Source organism: Hibiscus syriacus, unplaced genomic scaffold, assembly GCF_006381635.1.
Source record: "Hibiscus syriacus cultivar Baekdansim isolate YM2019G1 unplaced genomic scaffold, ASM638163v2 tig00110895_pilon, whole genome shotgun sequence".
Classification (NCBI taxonomy): Eukaryota; Viridiplantae; Streptophyta; class Magnoliopsida; order Malvales; family Malvaceae; genus Hibiscus; species Hibiscus syriacus.
The window spans coordinates 3,415,383-3,439,860 of record NW_024062903.1 but is presented as its reverse complement, the minus strand read 5'-3'; the positions used below and the strand labels follow the sequence as shown (position 1 = coordinate 3,439,860).

At 35.0% G+C, this 24,478-nt stretch overlaps 1 protein-coding gene across 1 annotated transcript; it reads right to left on the bottom strand.

The window, feature by feature from the left end:
* Positions 1-9,233: 9,233 nt before the first annotated feature.
* On the bottom strand, positions 9,234-24,235 carry LOC120146142. The gene is made up of 7 exons (XM_039159799.1): positions 24,207-24,235; positions 11,945-12,245; positions 11,246-11,463; positions 10,556-10,844; positions 10,396-10,481; positions 9,969-10,060; positions 9,234-9,894 (listed from the first exon to the last, which is right to left on the bottom strand). The coding sequence occupies exons 2-7, from the start codon at positions 12,236-12,238 to the stop codon at positions 9,635-9,637; spliced, it is 1,239 nt and encodes a 412-aa protein (XP_039015730.1). The 5' UTR covers positions 12,239-12,245; positions 24,207-24,235; the 3' UTR covers positions 9,234-9,634.
* Positions 24,236-24,478: the final 243 nt, after the last annotated feature.

Below are 24,478 nucleotides of genomic sequence, written 5' to 3'. Positions count from 1 at the left end.
AAATTGTAATGACTTCTCTGACTTACTTTCCAAACTAACAATTTACAACTAATCTTATTATTACATACCTTGCATTTCCTTGTTTCTTACTAATTCAAATAAATATTACCTCATCTACTAATAACTTTTTAGGGGTTCATCGAGAGTTTCTTTATCAATCTTTTGAATAATCAGTGAATTCCAAGAGATTTCGAATTCAGATTAACTTTTCCAAATTCTACTCAATCACGGCTCGTACACATACTATATTTTCTACCGTTTCATATATATCTTCTTTCGAAAAGTTTAAACCATTTATCAAGATTCTACTTTGTGTCATTCCTTTATCTTAATTAAATCGAAATATCATTAGGAAAATACAATTATTGTTGACTTTCGCGTACGATTGGGAATTCGATTCCCTAACGCATAAATATTAACGAAACCTAGTTCAGCTTCAAAAATATTTCTTCAAACTAGCATTAATCTCTACGGATTCTATTATTCAATCGAAAATTAAAATGAAATGCTTCTATACTTTTAATTGTGAAGCTCGTCAATCCTTATTAAGCGATCTTTATCAATACGAATCGTTTTTGCATTCTAATCGTGGAAGTTAATCGTTCGCGATTGTTTCCTATAAAAACTTACATTTTCTCAACTCTCTTTTTGAATCATCATAATTTTGTAATCCTTTCGAGCCTTTCTGAATCGTTAACTTTGAACAACCATCTATTAGGGTTTAACAACAAAAATACCTAATATCTAATCGAAATTATTATAAATTCTCGATAGCGACTTATACGCTATTTATCCTTGCCTTTTGTAGCCCTAAAACATTTAACTATCACTCTATATTTTGAAATCAATTCTAATCCAACATTCCTCTTTATTGATATCCTTGTTTTCCAATTGAGTGAACTGTAGTCTTGTAACACCCATCTATCGTATACCCTTATGTACACGAGATACAGATATCACGTCACTTTTAAAATAGTTTCACATTTGAGAACCCAAAAAATTTTGTTCCTTCTTATAAAACATTTTAATTTACAAAAATGCTAAAACATGCATTAATTTAAATAGATAAACAAAAAGTAATGTTCAAACATTTCATAATTTTTCATCATGGTACATAAAATACTTTTCAGAGCGTTTTTACTAAATATATTACATGACAACTAAATACATCAAAAAGTAGACATAAATGTCATATTGTTACTAACGAGGTGACCCTTGCTTTGATGTTCGATAATCTCCTTACTCTGTTTATAGTAAAACCTACGCGTGAAATTAACACACGCTAAGAAATTTTCTTACTGAGGAATAAATAATCATAATCAAAATTCTAAACACAATTATATCATGACAATTCTAATTTCCAGTGATTCTTTCAATTCATTAAACACTCTATAATTTACATTGAAAGCGCTAATACCGTCATTTCTCAACCATTACTATAATTTACGTGGGTTGCATACCCCCTACCAATACGAAAATTCACCTACTTATTATGAATTTCTTATGTTTACACATATAGTTCCCATACGGAAATTCACACACTTAGTATGAATTTCTTATTTTTGCACACATAGTGCCCATACGGAAATTCATACACTTAGTATGAATTTATTAACTTTTTGCACACATAGTGCCCATACGAAAATTCATACACTTAGTATGGATTTCTTAACTTTTTGCACACATATTTCCCATATGGAAATTCATACACTTAGTATGAATTTATTAACTCTTTGCACACTTAGTGCCATTTGGAAATCACCATACATATATCAATTAATCATACATCTATAACTATCGTAACATATATGTACATAATAAATTCACTCACCTGGTTTGCCTCGCTATTGTATCCAAAACGTAAAGCTTATTATTGAGGTACTTGCTTTGCCTTTGGTTTTGCTTGACTCGGGAGTTGGATTTCGATATACTCAAACATCCATTAAAGAAACGTACAATATCAATTGTTAGTATATTCACTAACATTTATACTTAAACAATACTCAAAAGAACAATTATTCTATTTTCTATAACGATCTTAGTATATCTTCACATTTCTAGCTCAATAGTATTGATACCCCTACCATGGTATCGATACTACTATACTATGGTACTGATACTCTAAGACGGTATCGATACTACTATACTATGGTACTGATACTCTAAGACGGTATCGATACCATTTTTGCATTCTGTAATCAATAGTATCGATACCTTCGTCACAATATGGATACCCCCACTCTAAGACGGTATCGATACCATTTTTGCATTCTGTAATCAATAGTATCGATACATTCCTCACAATATGGATACCCCCTTTCGGTATCGATATTGCTTGTATCAGTATCGATACTACTCAGTTGTTCTTCCCATTTTAATCCTATACTATCGGTACCGATACTCGTACCCATATTTTCTAGTTTTCAACCCGATTATTACCCAAATTGGGTCAAATTTTCTTATGTTTACACTCAACAATACTATTAAACCCTTCTTTACTTAACCATACTGACTTTGTTTCATTTAGCTTCTTAAAACATATAACCTCTTCCAAGAATATGTAAATCTAATAATCACACCCCTTTTTCTAACATGTTCTTAATCCCATCCAAAGCTTCTAATCTCTTATTTACATCTTTGACAAGTCAAATATACTAATAAACATCAGTAAAAACTCATATTCTAACATATCATTCAAAAACCCATTTCCTTAGATCTCCAATATTGCATCCATATCTTAGTTTTAATCCCATTTAATCCTTCCTTAAGTTTTTATCATACTTAATGCTTCAAAAACCAACCAAAAACGAAAGAATAAACCAACAAATTGAAATCTCACCTTAGCTATGGAGGAGAGTTTTCCACGTGAAAGAAGAAGAAGAAGAAGAAAAGAGTTGACCTAGCTAACTCACTTTCCCCTTATTTCTTTACTTTAATACATTATAAAGAATGAATTTTAAATTCATTTTATTCCAAATGACCAAACTGCCCTTTTAATCATCCCTTGTTACAATTTAGTCTAAACTACTAATCCAAATTATTTCTCATCTTTTATCATTTGATCACTTTAATCCTCAATTTTTAAATCTTTTCAATAAAGTCCCTAATTCGATATTTGGGGCATTACAAGTCTTGTCTCAATTTACTCTTTACCCGTCGGTAGAACATTCCTCTTGCAACATGAAGAAAATTTCGTACGACACTAACCTTTCTAGAATAATAAACTAGAGTTTCATCTTGTTTATTCAAATTAAAACAATCAAGATCTTCCTTTCTAAGTTATCAAATAAATCATCCATTCTCGGGATAGGATACTTATTCTTTATTGTCACCTTGTTGAACTACCGATAATCAATACATAGACGCATCGAACCATCTTTCTTCTTTACAAATAATATTGGCGCACCCCTAGGTGATACACTGGGTTTGATGAATCCTTTGTCCAATAACTCTTGCAACTGAGTCTTTAATTCCTTCAGTTCCTTCGGGGCCATTCTATAAGTAACCATCAAAATTGGTGTTGTTTCAGGAATTACCTTAATTTGAAATTCAATTTCTATATCAAGAGGTAATCCTAATAATTTATCTCAAAACACATCAGGAAATTCTCTGACCGTCGTAATATCCTCTAATCTCATCTTCAGAGCTCGAGTATCAATCACATTGGCAATAAAAGCTTGACATCCTTGCAACATTAACTTCTTAGCTGACATTACTGATATCACATTAGATAATAGATTAATTCTCTCGCTGACCACAGTTATCTCTGATCCATCAGAACTTCTAAAAATTAGCAGCATAAATCGATAGTCAACATTAACATTGTAACGATACAACCAATCCATTCCCAATATAACATCGAACTCGTCAAAGGGTAATTCCATCATATTAATAAGGAATTTGATTCCCTGAATCCTTATAGGACACCCTCGAAAAATCTGGTTCACCCGAGTACTATGCCCTAGAGGTTAGTCACAATCACATAACTTAACTATATTAGCAAAGATAACATACTCATTACACTATCATATTAGAGATTTTTTATATTTCATTGGCATGTACACCCTTTTAAAACATAAATTTCTTCATTTTTAGACTAAAATCGGTTAAACCATAGCCCTGATACCAATAAATGTACCACCCCGACCCGGATACGAATTGAAGGTTTCATATTGTCTTTTCAACGCTATGACTCTTTAAAAATATGACTAAAATTTGACTTTTTACCTTTATTTTAGTGGCAAAGCCCTTATTAACACGAGTTAATATCAAAACTAATATTAAATGATGAAAATGAATATTTAAAATATTTACATAACTCTAATTAGTATAGCTATAAAACATATAAGAGCATTTGCGATTAAAACATTTGTAGTACATGCCAACAAAATTTCAAAATTTCAAAATCACATACTGTTCAAATCGGTCTGATTTGATCTTCTTCAAGGGTATGTTATCCTGACCTAGCTGACTCTACTAACTTCTCTGAACCTACATGTGAAAACACTCACACACTAAGTATTTGACTTACTGAGGCATAAATGAGCATAAAAACATTAAAATATTTGCTTAACATTTCAGGAGAACATTGAATACGAAAAACAATATACATTTCGTAAAAATAACATATACGGTTATGCACTATTTAATTCATATTAACTTGTTGAAATAGCCCAAAGCATATCATTGAGAACTCAAGGTATTTGAGTACTTTGAGGTTGTGCACTGTAATTGCAGTCGAAACTGCCACATAGAATTTTGCACCGAAGTGCTACATAGAATTTTCCCTAAAGATCGCGTAGAATTGTGCCGAAGAACCACATAGAATTGTCTTGAAGGACCGCGTAGAACCCTCAGCTCTTGGCATGCCAATTATACCTCTAATTTTCATAGCGCATACTTTAGGCTTTAACCATATAAATATTCACATAGCATTATTCAAATTATCATTTATTTACATAGAACACATATACTCATAGTAACAAAATCAAACAGTGCTTTTGAAATACAATTTAGATAAAACATTATAAAGATATTTCATAAAATTATTCAAAGTGTTTTCGATCGAAAACCTTTGAGGTTGGCTCATCGCAACTCATCCTCATATGGAATATAAAATAAGTAAGATGCAATCACATTTGCCTCACTTAAGCCCTAAGCAAGAATCATTTTGACTTTCTCTCAATCTCTTTGTTACATCTATTAGTTCGGTACTTGTTTTCGATAGAAATCTACACATTAACGTGACCAAAATAAATACCATAGCTCAATTAATTTTTAACCAATCAACATTTACATAAACTAAATAAAACACCTAATTCATAAATTTATGTTGAACAGTATCGGTACTCTACACCCAGTACCAATTCTTCCCTTCTATGGTATCGACACCTACCTCAGTATCGATACCCAAATTACATTATAAAATTTCCTCTTCAATTACATTATTGGTGCCCTACTATTGGTATCGATACTCTTGAACCCTAAACCCTACTATTGGTAATGATACCCCCAATATCGATACTACCCCTTTAATATTGATTATGTTCATCCGATTCATATAGCATCGATATTGTTCTTCCAGTACCGACACCATTTCCCTACATTATTGGTGCCCTACTATTGGTATCGATACTCTTGAACCCTAAACCCTACTATTGGTAATGATACCCCAATATCGATACTACCCCTTTAATATTGATTATGTTCATCCGATTCATATAGCATCGATATTGTTTTTCCAGTACCGACACCATTTCCCAAAATTCACTTATTTCATTTCGAATTTTACCCAAAATTAACCTAAATCTCATACTTCTAACTCCATTCTTTCCCTTAAACTCAATAATACTTATCATAACCAAATTGCGTCATTTAAATTCCCTTTAACATCAAAAATTTTCACTAGAACACTTTTTGACAGTAAAACGACACCTGTCAATATCCACCATCATATGCATTTGTCCATATTTCTTAATTTATGAGGTTGATGTAATTGTATACTTCTTCATTATTTTCTCGCAAATCTTGAAGCATTGACTCAAATGTTTCAAGTAATAGTTTGTAACCTGAGCGTCAAATGTAAAACTTGTTGTTAAGCTTCCATAAAAAATGAAAATGATTGAGAAATAAAATTAGGCATTTTGACATATTCATGCGCATAATTGGCGCTCATCATTCTTCTTGAAATTTCAATGATAGTTAGCAACAGTGTTTCGGATACAGTACTGATATTGGCAATAGGATGTTGCCACATTGGACCCAAAGAATCCATTGCTGCTTTGATCCCAGCTCTGCGATCTGAAATGACACAGATTTTTTCCCTCGTTATAACATATAAGCGTAAGTTCCTGAGGAAAAAAGCCCAAGAATTTGTATCTTCTCCTTCAACAAGGGCAAAATCAACTGGAAGAATGTTGCGATTACCATCTTGGACAACTATCAACAGTAAACCTTACTTGTATTTTTCGTACAAGAATGTCCCATCGATTTGGACCACGTGCTTGCAGTATTTCACAACATTAATGCACTATGGATAAGTTCAAAAAAGTCAGTAGAATTAGCATCGATCTCAAAGCACTCAAACATTGTGGAATGCATAGAAAGTTTTGAAGTCGACAATTGTCCCAGGATTCAATCTGCGCACTACCTTAAACCAACTTGGTAGTTAGTTGTAAGATGCATCCTACTCGTAGTGAAGTTTTTTAATGTCATTATGATTAACCTTTCATGTTTTCCTGTATGAGATAGTGTACCCATATTGCGACTGTATAGCTGAAATCAACACCGCAATAGCTATATGGGAGCTTGCTCTGACCATGGGCATGATGGTTTGACAGATAATGTATGAGTCCAAGTTGGGATAATTCTGGTTGATCTCTCTAGCACAGCATGTGTGAGGACTGTTGTATACTATTAGTTCTCATATATTGTTTTTCCTCTTCCTCTTCGATACATGAACCATCCAATTGCATTTGTTATCACGTTGGACACAATGACGACATACTTTTCGGTGGTGGAACGGTCGACTCTGGACTAAACAGAATTACGAATGGTGTAATTCTTAATTGTCATCATTGCTTCTTCTTTGGATGGAAACTTCATTCCTTTATATAACTCACTATCACTGACTGATGAGTTAAATCTGTAGTCACCAATATTAGACATATCCACAAATTCTAGCTAGTATATTGCCCCATATTCAGCTTCATACATGTGTTGGAGGTTCTATGTGTACCGTATTTGTGGGAACTTCATCTACATCATCGTCATCAGAGTCCATGTTGAACTGAAAAGATTTTGGCTGAACGAATAGTTCAGTCTTAGCATCATCCGCACCTGGCTCACAAATAGGTTCTTCTAGTGGAGATGAGGGTTCCTCCATAATGTCGACATTTAGGTCGAACAAACTGGTAGTTGAATGCCTTCCCCTTGAACTTGAAGGCATCTCAACATTGAGGTCAAAGAAACTCGCAGTTAAATGCCTCCCCTTGGAACTTGAAGGCATCGTGTCAAATGGGTACTGCATAAATTATTGTGTCGAAGGCATCTCCATATTTAGGTCAAAGAAATTGGTAGATGAATGCCTTCCCCTTGAACTAGAAGAGATGTTGTCATACGAATTGTTTGTGGAGTCACCTCCTTATAGATCGTAACAAGTTGTTGATGAATGTCTCCCCATTGAACTTTATAGGATGACACCATGATGTGGATTTCCCATTAACGAGTTAAAATCATTACACATTACTTGAGTTGGGCTGTCAACTTGATCAACTTGTTGAGTCAACCCATAGTGGGAGCATAATGACATACCACGAACCGCACACTTCAACAAATGTCGCATACATCTGTGTATCGGAATCTGAATATTGATTCTGAGAATCAACCATCATAGCAACATTGTCATCGTTGGAGAGTTCAAACGCTGTATAAGTTAACGGAAATACTGTGGTTGGAAACCTATACTGAAGTGAAGACAGTCTTCTAGTACTTCCAACATGAACCTTCCTTGAAATTTTTGTGATTAGCTCCTCAAGAGTGATTTTTCTCTTGAATGTTATTCTGACAGAATGATTTGATGCAAAGACGGCGCCGGTTTCATCTTCCCTAATTTCTCCATCACAGTAAACAATAGCTGAAATATGCGTCATTTTGGGAGTTTGAAAGATTAAGAGTCTTATATCTGCAAAAAATAATTGAAATATTCCTAATTAAATAAATAGTATATAAATTAAAATATAAATTAATCCAAAAATTTTTAAAAAATTTCACAATAATTTAAATAACACAATTTCATATTGTTACCGTGTCAGCAAAATGTCTTGAGGTATGATCCCTATTTCCAATTCTACAACCATAAAAAATAATATAAAATAATTAGGAGAATAAAATTTATTCAAATAATTAAATATAAAATAAATATAATATAATATAATAAAAAAATAATTTTACCTTATAAAAACAATAAAAAATCTACTTAGTTTGATAGAATGAATTGATAGAAGTGAGAATAAACAAGTAATTTTGGTGTGGTGATGTTTGCCTTTAGAGGGTTGTTATTTATAGGGGGAAGGGGAGCATTTAAAAGCTAAGTTTTCAGGCTTGGGTAATAATGGAGTACCAATAATTCAACATGCATAATGGAAGGCACGGATCAAGGGAGAGCGTTTAAAAGCCAAGTTTTCAGGCTCATGTAATAATGGAGTACCAATAATTCAACGTGCATAATAAAAGGCGCGGATGGCGATCCACGCCTTCCCCTTACGTGGTGCTAGCTTAGACAGAACCCGGCGAAAGCTTGGATGGCGATCCACACTTCATTACCACCTTGTCAGAAAGGGTGCTAGATCGGTAATATTGGGAGAGAGGAGGCCTGACAGGTAATTATTGGGTCTAAGGGTGATATTTCAGTAAAAACACCCATAATCACTACTCATTTTCGAAGGTTATATTGTACATAGGTGTTGTAGACATTTACATTTAAAAAGAAATGAAAAGTTAGGCATCGTAGGTTTTATATATGATTTTTCTTTCATGCTTAACAAAAATTGAACGAGAGATTGAATTGATTGGTCTTCAGTTCGCTTCTATTGCTATATGATCCTGCATTAGTTAATTTGATGTCTAACAAATAAATATATAAAAATATGACTTCCAAAAGTTCTTCAACTATATATATAAACTTTGAAATTATGATCATATCCATGTTGGATACATGTTATTCATTTCCCTAGGTCCAAAATTCAAGCAAAGTGTTAGTACAAGTATGTTACACATTCCCGAGCTTAAGAAGATGCGACTATGTCTATATACAAATATCAGAGAAATTGTCATCATCATCATCATAATCAAAGAACAAATTTATTACCAACGGTTCCTACGTCTTCAAGGTATTGAGCAGATAAAAGAGGGCCCCCGGTATCACAGGAAGCCCACCAGATGAGCGGAAGTGTCATGTCTATCCACTGTCAGTGTCCACAACAATCCGTACAACATAGGTCATCCTTACCGACAGCCATGAGGAAGAACTACAAGTCCAGCGTGCAATATCAGGTATGAGCTAACAATCAATCTGGTGATGCTGGGATTTTTCTCCGAGTCAAGTGGTTGGTTCTGTCATGCAATTGAATTTTGCTCAACGCCAGTATGTATTGTGGGAGGCAAAGAACCTGAAATCTGGATGATTAACTTGCAAAAGCTGAAGCCATTTATCAGCAGCTTGCAAAAGAGAATTAGCTTTCTGGGATTCGTCAACTCCATCAGGATTCCAAACAGAAGCTTTGAATTTATAGAAAGTAAGTCCAAAGGTAGGCAATGGTAGCTTTAAGGACATGTCAGCATCTTGTAACTCCCTAATGTTATAGCCTCGGAAGGGTAGCCTATCTGTCCCAGTAGCTGCAATTACTAAACGAAGTGTCAGGCAGAAATATGACAGAAATTGCAACCATATTTTCAACAAAGATGCTTACACGGAGAGGGTGTAGAAAGAGAGTGATAGGTTAAAAAGCAGGCCTCGAGATTTTGCAGAGTCGGACCCACTGGTATTCTATATATAGGATACCTTCAATAACAAAAAGGAAAACTTGTTAGATAAATCAGATAACATATATCAGGTACACATACACTCGTAGTAGAGTTTTCTCAACTCCAGCAGGACTAGAAAACTGCCCAAGTATCTGTAAGTTATATTTTAAAAATAGAAAATGAATAAGATACTTGGCAGTTTTTACCCCTGCATGTGGAGTTAAAAACTCCACTATCACCATAGCAAATCATTATCATAGATGTAATACGTATGCTTGCATATTTGTCCATAGGTCAAATCGGATATGTTTAAAATCACATTTCAATAAACAAGAACCATTGATGAAGTCATTTAGAAAGAGGAAAACATACCATGCAACTGAAATCCAACTTGAAGGTGATAGATCACAGCTCCTATATGTCCTCAGGGCCGGAAACTGAGATGCCAGAACCGAGATCTGCAAGACGCAAAGTTATTAGAGAGAGCACGAGGAGCTGCAAATACTAATGAAACAAAGGACATAGGAGTTACCTTGTCAGCCAACGGCTCACGACTAAATGGTTGATCCTGCTCCAAATATTCAAAAATAAGTTGACCCCGAGTGTTACAAGTATCACTTTCATCGCTTGATGAACCCCCAAAGGGTCTATTTCTAAGTGACAGTGTAGTCGATCTCTGAATATTTGAATCAGCAATCTCCAGCTGATTTCGAAACCCCGGGAGAATGTTGTTAGCTCTTTTTTCTGTTCCACATTCAATATCACTACCATCACTACTTGTCTCCCTGAATGAATCCGTATCACTCTCCTCACAGGGCATCCTGTTCAAAGATGGATTAGAAAATGAAACAACACAACCAGCGTGCTATGAGTCTAGCATTTTGAAAATTATGATTGATGATTCACAGCTCAAGATAACTCATCCCCTAACGCTTCAACCTCTATTATAATGCATATAAACAAAATATTCAACCATTGACACTCAATCGACATAACATCCAAAAATAATAGAAAACCATTTCTGATAAGCATTAAAGCGACCCCAACCACCCGATTGAGTTACTTAAATCAGAAATAGGAAACCTGCAACGGTTGTTAACCACATAAGGCTCCAAAGGGTAACGGAAATACTCGGCCATGAAAGTCACCAGAAAGATAGGAAATCAACACAAATCTCAATAACAGCAGGTGATTTGATAAAATGAGTTGAGAATGGTTTTACCTCTGCCTTGGGGTGGGTCTTGATGGTTCGATATAGAGCTGAATGCCAGACAAAAAAGGAACATAGTATTGCACTACAGAGTCAGTCCCATTCAACAAAAGCGGAACACCGGCTCCATATGCACTCCATTCCTTAAAGGACTCCCACAAATCATTAAGCACAAAATATGGAGGACACTCCAGTCTGCGCTGTCGCACTTTGCATCCTCTTATGCTTGTCTATAAGATGGCCAAAATTTCATCACTGATAGTGTTCACCCACACACCCACATGTATATATATAACTCTCAAACACTTCAGATAAAAGACAATCCCACATTTTTGCACCGATTCTGATTGTCTGATCTTTGGTTGATTAGCAAAAATTCTTCAATTTTCCTACATTTTCTGACTAATAAAATAAAACCCAATGCTTCAACTTCCTATTGGATTGTGATTCTTACAAAGAAAGTATATATGGTCCAGTAAATTCGCTAATTTAAACTACTTGATAACGTCCACTCATCCTTCAGAAAACAGATTTCTACATATTTCATCATATAGACAGAACTGGAACTTTGTATTTAATTAATTCAATAGATTCAAAATAAAGAAGAAACCAGAATTTCAAATAAATAAACAGACAGAAACAAACCATCAAACAAACAAAGTTCAAATCCCGTAATTTAGCAAAATTGGCTGTTCTTTTTTTTTAATTTACCTCGGGTAAATACTGAGCCGAAACCACAGGAGTCGTAAACTCCAAGAACCGATCCAAATTCGTCGAATTATCATCAATTTTTTTACTACTATTACTCGAGGAAGAAGTGGCGCATTCGTTGTGATCCGTTCTCTTCTCTGTCGAAACCTTGTAAATCAACGGCAACCTCTGTTCCTTCCGCTGCATCATCATCATCTGTTGCTGCTGTTGTTGTTTCCTCATCGGCGGCGGATTGTAAAACCGGTTCTCGCGGCTGTGGCTTCGCACAATTGAAACGCCACCGGAACCAGACATTGTACGGTTTAATCTAGGTTGGAGAGGTGAGTGTAAATCTAGGGTTTTAGTGAATTAGGGGATAAAGAGAGAGCGATGATTTTAAATTGTGTTGATGTTTAATGTTTGAATATCAAACTTTATAATTAAAGAATAATATTTAGGATTTTTTAGAGAAAATATTTGTTATTTATTTATAAAGGGGAGATGCGGCGACTAGTAATGGAAACAGGAATGTATTTTAAAACTAAAAAGAAAAAGTAAAAAAGAAAATTACTAGAAGAGTCTAGAAAGTATTTTTCTTTTCTTTTCTTACCTTATAATTCTCAAACTAATATTTTTTTAGAATAAAGTAATTTTGAATGCCAAAGCATGAAACATAACAATATCGGTAGAATTACAAAAAGCAATAAGTCCCATGCCAAACATTATGCAAAAAAAACATGTAGATACTAAACAGAAGTAAATTTTGCAACAGGGGAGGAAAATGCAAAAGGAGGTGGAGACTTCAGCCAACACATGATGATAAACTCTCGTGAGCAAAAGTGTATGCAACTCTATTGCTAGAACATCATACATGAGCATCGGTAAAAGGAGCGGACAAGAACACAAATAGTATATAAAGAAAAGGGCAACGATAGGAAAAGTCTGAAATCGTCGATATAGCTCGGCAAATCACACACCTAGAGTTGCCTTCAATTTCAATAGATACATAACCTCAGTATGAGCTAATAACAACCCCTTAAGTAGGCCTGAGCCTCCATGAGAAATTGGTCAAGAGCATGGGGTTGAAACTTAGAAATGGCTATGAGGAAGGTACCATGGTGGACTCGGATAACAGCACCAATCCCCCTAGTTTCGGATGAGCGATCAAAAGCACCATCGAAATTCACCTTAAAAGTATCTGAAGCAGGCGGTTTCCAACCAGTGGGAGCAACTACAATATCCGGCCTTGAACTAGTAGCCCTAAGATCGGAAAGATAGGCTATGGCAAAGTGGAAAATCTCAACATCAGATGTAACGAATCCAGCATGAAGCTGCTTATTCCGAGCCACCTATAACGCCCAAAGCAGGACAAACAACCGAGGAAAATCCATAGTTGTGAGAGAGCATAATAAATAGATCAATCAATGAGTATAATCAGTCACCACCACCAACGTGAAAGAGCTCCAGCTGAAGAGGTTCCTCACTAAATGTACTGTAGAGTAATCCCGAAAAGTGTGTAAGATATATTCGGGGGCAAAGCGATAACAAAAGTAAACTGGCGCGTCCATAACATGCATTTGATACAGTATGTCATAAGAAGGAAACAGGTTCCTGAATGCACGCTAGAGGCAAATTTGAATCTTCAACAGCACCGACTGAGAATAGATGAGACCATAAGCATGTTGCATCGTGTATGCTATGTGGGCGTGATGAGAATACATCTGAAGCAATATATTATACACACTTCGGACTGTGAAATAATCGTGGTGTTCTAGACGCATTTGGTATATCAAAATATTAAAGTATGTTCAACAATTTCATTGTTCGAAGTATGTATAAGATGTTGCTTCATGTGGATTCTCATCACACCCATATACTAACCATGATGTAGTATGTCTATGGTCTCATTTGGTCTCAGCCGGTGCGATTAAAGATTCAAATTTTCCTCTAGCGTGCTTTCAGGAACATGTTTCCTTGCAATGACACTTTGTATCAAAATTATATCATGGGCACACATGTTTGCTTCTATTGTGGATCTGCTCATGAATCTATCTTGCATACTCTTCGGGATTATCCTACAGTATATTCAATGTGGAACCTCTTTAGCTGGAGCTCGTTCATGTTAGTGGTGGTGCTTGATTTTGCACATTAACTTGTCTCTTTATTGTCCTCTCTCGCAACTACACATTTGTTTATCTTGTTTTGGGCGTTATGAGGGGCTCGAAATAAACAACTCTATGTTTGAGTCAATAAGTCTAATGTTGATATTTTTCACTTTGTCATGGCTTATCTCTTCGATCTTGGTGTTACTAGTTCAATGTCGGATATTGTAGTTGCTCCTAGTATCACTGTTTGGAAATTGCCTGCTTCAAGTACTTTCAAGGTGAATTTGGATGTTGCTTTTGACTGCTCATCATAAACTTGGGGGATTGGTGTTGTTTTCCAAGATCATAATGGTGCCTTCCTCATAGCCATTTCTAAGTTTCAACCCCATGCTCTTGACCCATTTCTCATGGAGGCTTCGGCCTGCTTGGAGGGGTTGTTATTGGCTCCTACTAGAGGTTATGTATCAATTGAAATTGAAGGTGACTCTAGGTATGTGATTTCCTGAGCTATATCGACGATTCCAGTGTTAAGATATCAATTCTATTGCTAAGTATAGAATAAGCAAGAGAGAAAGTAATAGAATGCTTTTCATCTTATTATGATAAAATGTGTACAGGGGTGATAGCATACTGGCTATTTATAACAACAGTTGACATCAACTAACCCATAACAAACTCTAACAAACTCATAACCAACTATTCATGACATAAAGCTGAAAATCATATCCATTCTATACACTAACATTCTCCATGCAATTCACGTTTGTAAGACACTAACATTCCCCATGTAATTCACGTTTGTGCTTCAGCTTCATCATCCTCATCTCGTTCTTCAGCTGTAGCATTCTGGGAGTAACTAGTCAGCAAAGCTAACACTACCTCATGAATGCAAGAAACCAATAATTTCTACCGATGACGAAGAAACATTGGAGAAGACAAGGGCTTAGTAAGAACATCAGCAACTTGCTCGTACGCTGGAACCTCATGAACCTACAACCATCTAGCCACAACCATTTCATGAACAAAAAAAAAGTCAAATTCAACATGTTTGAATTTCGAATGAAGAACTGGATTGGAGCACACAGCAACAGTACTAGTATTGTCACACCATAAAGTAGGTTTTCCATGAAAAGAAAAATGCAACTCTTTGAGTAAAGACACAATCCATATGACCTCCAAGCAGCCGAAGCAACACTTCGGTATTTAGCTTCAACAGTAGAACGAGCAACCACCTGATGTTTACGTGAACTCCAAGAAACAAGATTGCCACCAAAATAAATATAATACCCCAACATGGATCGTCTGTTATCAATATCAGCACCCGAATTCGCATTAGCAAAGCCAACTAATGACAGACGAGAAGAAGGCGAGAACAATAAACCGTAATCCGAGGTGCCCTGCAAATACCTCATAATCAACTTAACCGCCTGTAAATGCATATCGCTAGGAGCTTACATAAATTGACAGACGTGATTAATCGCATAAGCAATGTCCGACCGAATAATAACCATATATCGAAGGGCATCAAGAATACTCCTATATTGAGCCACCTCATCAATGGGCAATCTACCAGTAACAGATAACTTACAGTGTGTTATCATGGGAGTAGTGAGATCCTTAGAAGCTACAAAACCATTATTTTATAAAAGATCAAGAATGTATTTTTGTTGACTCAGCACCAAACCACTAGAGTTATAACAGACTTCAATGCCCAAGAAAAAACGAAGAAGGCCAATATCCTTTAAAGTAACATGTGCATGGAGCTTATTTATAACATCTTGAACTTCATTAGAACAACTCCATGTGAGAACGATATCATCCACATAAACCAAGAGGTAAACCATACTAGTATCAGTTTTGCGAACAAAAAGATAGGCATTCGAACGAGACAAAACAAAACCCACATAAATCAAATACCCATTGAGACTCTCAAATCATACGTAGGGTGCCTTCTTCAGACCGTAAATCGCTTTATTCAATTTCCACACCAAGCTATCATCGCCTTGTTCATATCTCGGAGGCTGAAGCATATAAACTTCCTTAGATAAACGCCCGTTTAAGAAGGCATTATTAATATCCACCTGTCTGAGAAAGCAACCTTTCACTAATGCAAGAGAAATTATAACTCGAACAGTTATCGGGTTTACCACGGGGCTAAACACTTCATGAAAATCAACCCCAGACTGCTGAAGGAATCCCTTAGCCACGATATGAGCCCTGTAACGAGCAATGGAAGCATCTGCATTCCGTTTGATTTTAAAAATCCATTTACAACGCACGACTTGCCTATCCTGAGGGAGAGGAACCAATGTGCATGTTTCATTGCAAACCAAGGCATCAAACTATGCCTGTGTTGTGGCCTTCCAATGAAGGTGAAGAAGAGCCTCCTTAATAGTTGTAGGCTCCTTATCATCAAACGAAACATGCAAGACCCTTGGTTTTCGTATCCCATTTTAACCCCGTGTAACCATGGGATTATTGTTTTGACCAGTAGTAGTCTGACTAGCAGTGGATCGATCAACATGTACATTACCACAAACAGATGACACACTATCAGCAAAGGAACCTGCTGTAAGATCAGGAGCATGTACCTGGTCAGTATCTCTAAAGCCTAAAAATGTCTTTGTAATAGAAAGAACAACATGTGATGCAAGACACATAGGTGCAATAACAGAATTGGTAGCTACGGGTAACGACAAATTTATACACCCGTCACCTAAAATTCTCGTGCTAGAAAACTATTCACCATGAGTTGAACCACTAAAATCATCAGCTACTGGAGATACAGTAGCATGTGGAGTGGTGTCCTCATAAACAACACTCTCCCTAGACACCAATGGAGTAAGAACAGGAAATAGCCCTATAGTCACCTCCGTATGGTAAGAATCAACACTAGTCATTTTGCAAACTTGAAAGGGAAAACATGTTCGTCAAAAACCACATGTCGAGAGATGATCACCTTCCCATCATCATCTAAACACTGATAGCCCTTATGAGAATGATTGTACCCAAAAAAGACACACTATCTCAATCTAAACTCTAGTTTGTGACGATTAGAAAATCTCATCCATGGAAAATAGGCACAACCAAACACACGCAATAAAGAATAGTCGGGAATCCTGTGATACAATACTTCAAACGGATATTTGTCATTCAAAACCTGCGTGGGCAACCTATTGATAAGGTAAACAACTGACACGAAAGCATAACTCCAAAACTTCAGAGGTAACGATGCCTGAGCTAGCATGGCTAACCCCATTTCAACGATATATCTATGTTTGTGCTTAGTTCGACCATTTTGCTTGAAGTTGCTCGGATAAGAAATACGATGCTCCACACCATTTTGTTGAAACCAACCCTTGAGTGACTGATATTCACCGCCACCAACTGTTTGTAAAATCTTAATTTTACAGCCAAACTGCACTTCTATCAGTTTATAAAAATTAACAAAACACGGAAACACCTCAGATTTTCGTTTAAGTAAGTATACCTGGGTGTATCTACTCGAGACATCAACAAAGGAAACATAATAAGAAAACCCATCTGAAGAAGTAAATGGAGCAGGACCCCAAACATCCGAAAGAACTAACTGAAAATGATCATTATATTCAGTTAAAAAAGAACAAAAATGAAGCTTGTGAGCCTTCCCTTGCATACAAGCAACACATACATATGACAATCGAGTTATATGAGAAGAGAGATTACAATGTTTCATAATAGACTTCACTACATCAATAGAAGCATGACCAATACGTTGATGCCACAAATCCAAAAGATCTAGAGTCGTATAAACAATATTTAATTGAGTAACCGAACTTGCCTTAGCACAAGGAAGCAACCGGTAGAGGCCGTCATCTGTGAGTCTCCCGCGAAGAAGAACCTGTTGAGTCTGAGCATTATTCACAACACATTCATATGGGTGAAACTTAAGAAAAACACCATTATCTCGAGTGAACTAAGAAACAAAGATCAATTTTTTCTTGATGTTAGGAACATGTAATAGGTTACGCAAAAGTAAAGGCTTCATACTTTGCCCTACATGAGCAATTTTAACACCATCACCATTTCCCATGTACAAAGCATTATCAGCTATATACACCATACCTGAATGAAAAATAGACGAATCATTAGTCACATGATGAGTGGCACCGGTGTCTGGATACCAGATGGGATCACTTGAAGGCTTCAAGAAAGACTAAGCACCAGAAGACGGAAGCATAGAAACAAAAGTTATAGGCGTTGATGGTGCCAAAAAATAATTCTGACCAACCATAGAAGGAATTGAAGCATCATTAGAAGACCCAACTAAAACTCACAAGGAAAGATAATAACCCAAAGTTGCTGGGGAACAGAAAAAACAATAGAAACTATCATATTAGCATAATACAAGAAAAAATGAGGAGCAGGAACAAAACCAGGATGTGAAACCGCATTCAAAGCGTGATTATACACCCGTGAAAAAAAATATGGAAGTTGATCTACCCCTGAACCACTCGACCATTTCGAGTAATTTACAGCTGCAACACTGGAATCAGCAACACCCGTATAATCACGATCAAATCAATGATAATATTTCTAAACAACATGGCCAAACTTACTGCACAACTGACACTATGGACTTTTGGAATTATAATTCTGCCCACGACCTCGACCTCGAAAGCCACCTCCCTACTGACCACACGTCTGAGAAGAATGGCCATCAGAAGAGCCTTTGACATCTGACTCGTAAGTAGACTGCAGCTGGACCACATTAGCCGAAATCCCTTTACCTAAAAACACCTTCTGTCGAGCCTCACAATCAAGTAACATTTCAGTGAGAGTATCCAATGACAACTCCTCTTGAGAAGCTAAAGCGATAACATACTCAAACTCCATAGTTAAGTTAGCTAGAATAACACTAACATGTTCTTGTTTAGTAACAACATTGTCAGAAGCATTTAACAAATCACAAATAGATTTGACCTTTGCTAAAAATTCATGAACAGACAAACCAAATTTCTTTTGAGAATGTAAATTATGGCGAAGTGAAGAAATTTTTGCACTTGATCGTGCACCAAACAAATGAGTCACAACATTCCAAATAGCAACCGTAAACATAAGACTAGTAAGATGAGGAAAAATCTCCATACTTACAGTGGTTAGCAACCAGGAAGAAAGTAGTTTATCTTGCTGCCTAAACAACAAAAACTCTAAATTCTCCTCGAGCTGCCCATTAGTAACAAACTCATTTTAGAACAACTACGTTAGCGGAAATAAATTTTAGCAAGCCATAACCATCAATGATTAAAGGCACATGATGTTTCCACAACAAATATGTACTCTCAGTAAGCTTAATTGTATCATGCTTAGGAATATGTTGAATAGAGCTCATACGAGCAATAGTCCAACTCATAGGAGAATTAATTTGAGAAACATTCTCATCACAAGTTGGATCAGCCATAAGATCAACCATGACAACAACACCAGAAAATAAATAATCACATATCTGAGCTCAAGAAAACCAAACATGAAAATTTGGAAACCATATTTAAGAAGTAGAAACAACAGGGAAAAGAAAACCAAAGAACAAACAACTTAGCTTCAGGAACCTTCAGTAAGAAGAGAAGCCACAGCGGCACTAGGAATTGGCGACTGATACCATGTTAAGATATCAACTCTACTGCTAAGTATAGAAGAAGCAAGAGAGAAAGTAACATAATGCTTTTCATCTTATTATGAGAAAGTGTTTACAAGGGTGATATCATACTGGCTATTTATAACAACAAATGACATCAACTAACCCATAACAAACTCATAACCAATTATTCATGACATACAGCTAAAAATCATCTCCATTTTATACACTAACATTCTCCATGCAATTCACGTTTTTAAGACACTAACAAACGACTCCTATAGTGGCCCTCTTCTTCGTACTATTTGTGCTCTTTCTCGCTCTTTTCATTGATGCTCCTTTACGCACGTACGTTGTTCTGGCAATGGGGTCGCTCATACTTTTTCTCATGATGGTTTATCATCAGGTGCCTATGCTATATGGGTTAAGTCTTCACCTCCTTTTGCACTTGCCTCCCTTGCTACATATTTTGCATCTATTTAATATTTATGTATTTTTCTGCATGATGTTTGGCCTAAGGCTTAGTGCTTTTTGTAATGTTGCAGATAAAGTTATGCTTCCTAATTTGGCACTATAAATAGTATTTTTATTATTTTTTATTAAAATGGTATTCGAACAATTTAATTAACTAAATAGTATTTTTTTTTTATAAAGGTGTGCTAGAAGTGTCTTTCAGAAAGAGTGTTTTGTACAACATATATTTATCTATGTGACAATTTTTTTACGGTCTCTTCAACAATGACGTCATCTAAGACTAAAATGAAAAAATGGAGAATAATAGGTAAAATTTTTAAAATTGTACAACATTTTATTCAAAAAAAAACTAATGGTATGTGTCAAAGATGAGCATGGGTCGACCAGATGACAACAACGATGTGCATGTATAGACTTTTTCTTCAATCATTCAATGCGTGCATATTTAAAAGATTATATTTGAATACTTTTAAAAATTTTATATATAAACAATGTGAAATTTGAGAATATTATAAAAAAATTGATTTTGAGTTTTCAAAGACAATTTTTAAACTTGATCATACTTAAATCAATATGACAATCAAAGATAATTATTTCTTTATGGAAAACAATTGTTTGAACAACCTAAATAGGACAACATTCCCTTTATTAACGAGATCATTCCTTGAGTTTCGTAAACAAATAAAACTTCTTTTCCATTTAAAGTGAGTTTCTTTTTTCCCCTTTTACTCTTTATTGAATTAAATAATTTATTTACTTTAGTTGTCCTTAAATTATGATCTGTTGGAATTGCGATGAAGCTCAAATTTGATCATCCGAATGATTTTCCAAGAGGGAATGAATTGGCTTTTTGAGATTAGGGAGTAAGGAGTAAAAAGAGATAGACAATTTGCACAATGATTTATAGTGGTTCGACTTCTCAACCAAGTCTACATCCACTACCTAAGCTCCTCACTTAGGATTTTCTAACAAATTCACTAATTTGTTCTTTGTTTTTACAGGACAAAGAGATAACCTTTACAACTCACTAGCTTTTCACAGGCTAAGCTAGAACCACTCCCCTTTTTCAAAAGGTTTAAAAGATGTAAACAAGAAAACCTCACAAGGTAGGTGTTTACAAAATTAAGCTCACAAAAATACTAATATTTACAAGAGAAAGGAAAATAAGAATAAAAAGCTCTTCTCTTGTATTTGATTGCTTGGATAGGTGTTGGTAACCTTCTTCAAGTGTTCTAAACTTATTTATATATGTTGGAATGAGTTTGTGGTCGTCTCTAGCCGTTGGGTATTAATTAACTGCAAAATAAAACAGCCCAGGATAGGGAGTATCAATATTTCTTTAATGAGTATCGGTACCACCTTTGTAATATTTAAATAAACTAGCCGTTAAAGACCGTTGGACTTGACCAGTTTTGATTTATGCTTTATGGTATCGATACCACTGTGTAAAGTAGTATCGGTACCCTTTAAGTATCGGTACCTATTTTCCATTTTGGAATTTAAGCCGTTTGAAAAGCATCTGGTAGTATCGATACTACCTAGAGAGTATCGATACTTCTCTTACCTTTGGTATCAATGCCACATGAATAGTATCGATACTATTCATGTAGTATTGATACTGTAAGAATAGTATCGGTACTACGTAACCAGAAAACTGTGTTGTGCTAAAATTCTAGTTTGATGGACTTTGAATTATTTTAGAAAACTTTGAACAAATTCAATCAAGTCCAAAAATATTTTTCCTTAATTTGTTATATCAAAATATTATAAAACATGGTTCAACAATCTCCCCTTTTTGATATAACAAAACATTTGAAAATTTGTTTTGACAAAACTCCCCCTTAATAAAATATTTCATGAAAAAGATAAATATTTGGAAAATATTATAGCTCCCCTTTTTCATTCTTGAAATTGAATTTTTCAAAACTATACTTCTCCCCCTTTTTGTTATATAAAAAATAATTCAACTTTAAAGTTCAAAAATAACAATGGAGAGTAAGTAGTAATTTTAGCATAAAAATCATTTGAAAAATCAAAGCTCCCCCTCAATAAAAGCATTCCAAACAAAAATTTGACTTGAAAAGCTTGACACTTAAAAAACATTGAATTTCAACAAAGATGAACAAACAAGTTAGTAGCACAAGAAATTCAATATATCCAAGTCTAATATACTTTATGCAATACCAATTTTTGTATTTAAGAGCTTGTGCATAAAGCTATCCAAAATATTATGCATTTGAAAAATTGATACCAATTGTTAGAGAGATATCATTTGAAATAAATCACATGCATAAACATTTAAATTAAGGTCAAAATTTAAAATTTGTAAAAACAAAGCATTAAAACCAATTTTGACCAAAATTCATTATGATGAACAAATATTTATGAAATATCATTAAAACTTTAGAAAATGTTCATCACAACACATTTTTAACATACATGAGATAGAAAACATAAAATCATTTAATATCAAAACTCACGGCTTAAGACAAATAAGCAACCAATTATGCAAGATAATAAAAATAAGCTTAGAGGTTACCCATTCTATATCAAATGTGGCTAGAGCATTCGAATATCTTCACTTTCATCACCATTTCTCCCACACACATACAAGAGACATTTATTTGGATTTTGGTATCCAAATTACTTTGGATCCTTGAACATTAGTTTCAATGCCCCTTGTTCCCTTGGAGAACCATACTTGTTTAATTTTAAAACGTTTTCATTTCTTTAAAGGAAAAGTATGTTCTTTGTGATCATGATAATGACAATGTGAGCATTTTGTCATTATGAAATTAGATGGATTATTTAAAATGATTTCTTTTTATTTTGTTAAGCATTCAAGCTTAACTTTTAAATCAAAGTATTTTTTTTTCAAAATTTTCAATTTTTACTTTTGAAAGCTCTAAATCATTTTTCAAAATTTCATTTTGATTTTCAAAATCCATTTTGATTTCAAAAGAAAATTGTTTTCAACTTTAAGTTTTGAAATTATTTTCTTGTAGTTCGAGATCATGGTATCAAACTCCAAAAATAATTCATCATATGCATCTTGTAACTCATTAAAAGAATATGAATTAGATTCACAAGAGTTAGAAGATACCTTGAGCTCTTCAAGAGTCATTAAGCACACCACCTTTGTTGGTTCTTCTTTCTTATTTCCATGGATCTCTTCGAGCTTATTCAAAAGCTCCTTGGCATTTGAACATGAAGAAACTCCTTCATAAACATCGGGACCAAATGCACAAAACAAAATATGCATGGCCTTGGCATTTTGTTGAGCTTTCTTCCGTTCTTGGGCACTCTACTCTTTTGTCTTCTTCTTTGGAGAAGAGTAGTCGTTCTCGATCATCTCCCATGTATCAAGATCATTGGATTGGATGAATATATTCATTAATTTCTTCCAATGACAGTAGTTGGCTCTATTGAAGTATGGAGGCTTGTCGATCGGTTGGGACTCTTCCATGTGGAACGAGACGGAGGTGGAAGCCATCTTCTTGGTTGTGTCAAAAATGGATAGAGCTTCTTCAATGATTTTTTCAAAGTTGTTAGACATTCTAATGATTTAAGCTTTGATACCAATTGTTGGGATTACGATGAAGCTCAAATTTGATCAACCGAATGATTTGCCAAGAGGGGATGAATTGTCTTTTTTAGATTAGGGAGCAAGGAGTAAAAAGAGTTAGACAATTTGCACAAATATTTATAGTGGTTTGACTTCTCAACCAAGTCTACATCCACTACCTAAGCTCCTCACTTAAGATTTTCTAACAAATTCAATAATTTGTTCTTTCTTTTTGCAGGACAAAGAGATAACCTTTACAACTCCCCAACTTTTCACATGCTAAGCTAGAACCACTCCCCTTTTTCAAAAGGTTTAAAAGATCTAAACAAGAAAACCTCACAAGGTAGGTTTTACAAAATTAAGCTCACAAAAACACTAATATTTACAAAAGAAAGGAAAATAAGAATAAAAATATCTTCTCTTATGTTTGATTGCTTTGATATGTGTTGGTAACCTTCTTCAAGTGTCATCAACTGGTTTTTATATGTCGGAATGAGTTTTTGGTCGTTTCTAGCCGTTGGAGATTAATTTTCTGCAAAATAAAACTACTCAGGACAGGGAGTATCGGTACTCCTTTAATGAGTATCGGTACTACCTTCGTAATATTTAAATAAACTAGTCGTTAAAGACCGTTGGGCTTGACCAGTATCGATACTATGTTTCATGGTATCGATACCGCTGTGTAAAGTAGTATCGGTACCCCCTTGAGTAACGGTACCTATTTTTCATTCTGAAATTTGAGTCGTTTGAAAAACATATGTTAGTATCGATACTACCTAGACAATATCGATACTTTT

What these genes read in the sequence shown, in the direction of transcription:
- LOC120146142 (XM_039159799.1), bottom strand. Translation starts at nt 12,238, where the DNA reads ATGTCTGGTTCCGGTGGCGTTTCAATTGTGCGAAGCCACAGCCGCGAG. An exon ending in CGGCTCAGTATTTACCCGAG is followed by an intron (nt 11,464 to 11,944) that starts GTAAATTAAAAA and finishes GCCATCTTATAG; the next exon opens with ACAAGCATAAGAGGATGCAA. An exon ending in GTGAGCCGTTGGCTGACAAG is followed by an intron (nt 10,482 to 10,555) that starts GTAACTCCTATG and finishes TGCGTCTTGCAG; the next exon opens with ATCTCGGTTCTGGCATCTCA.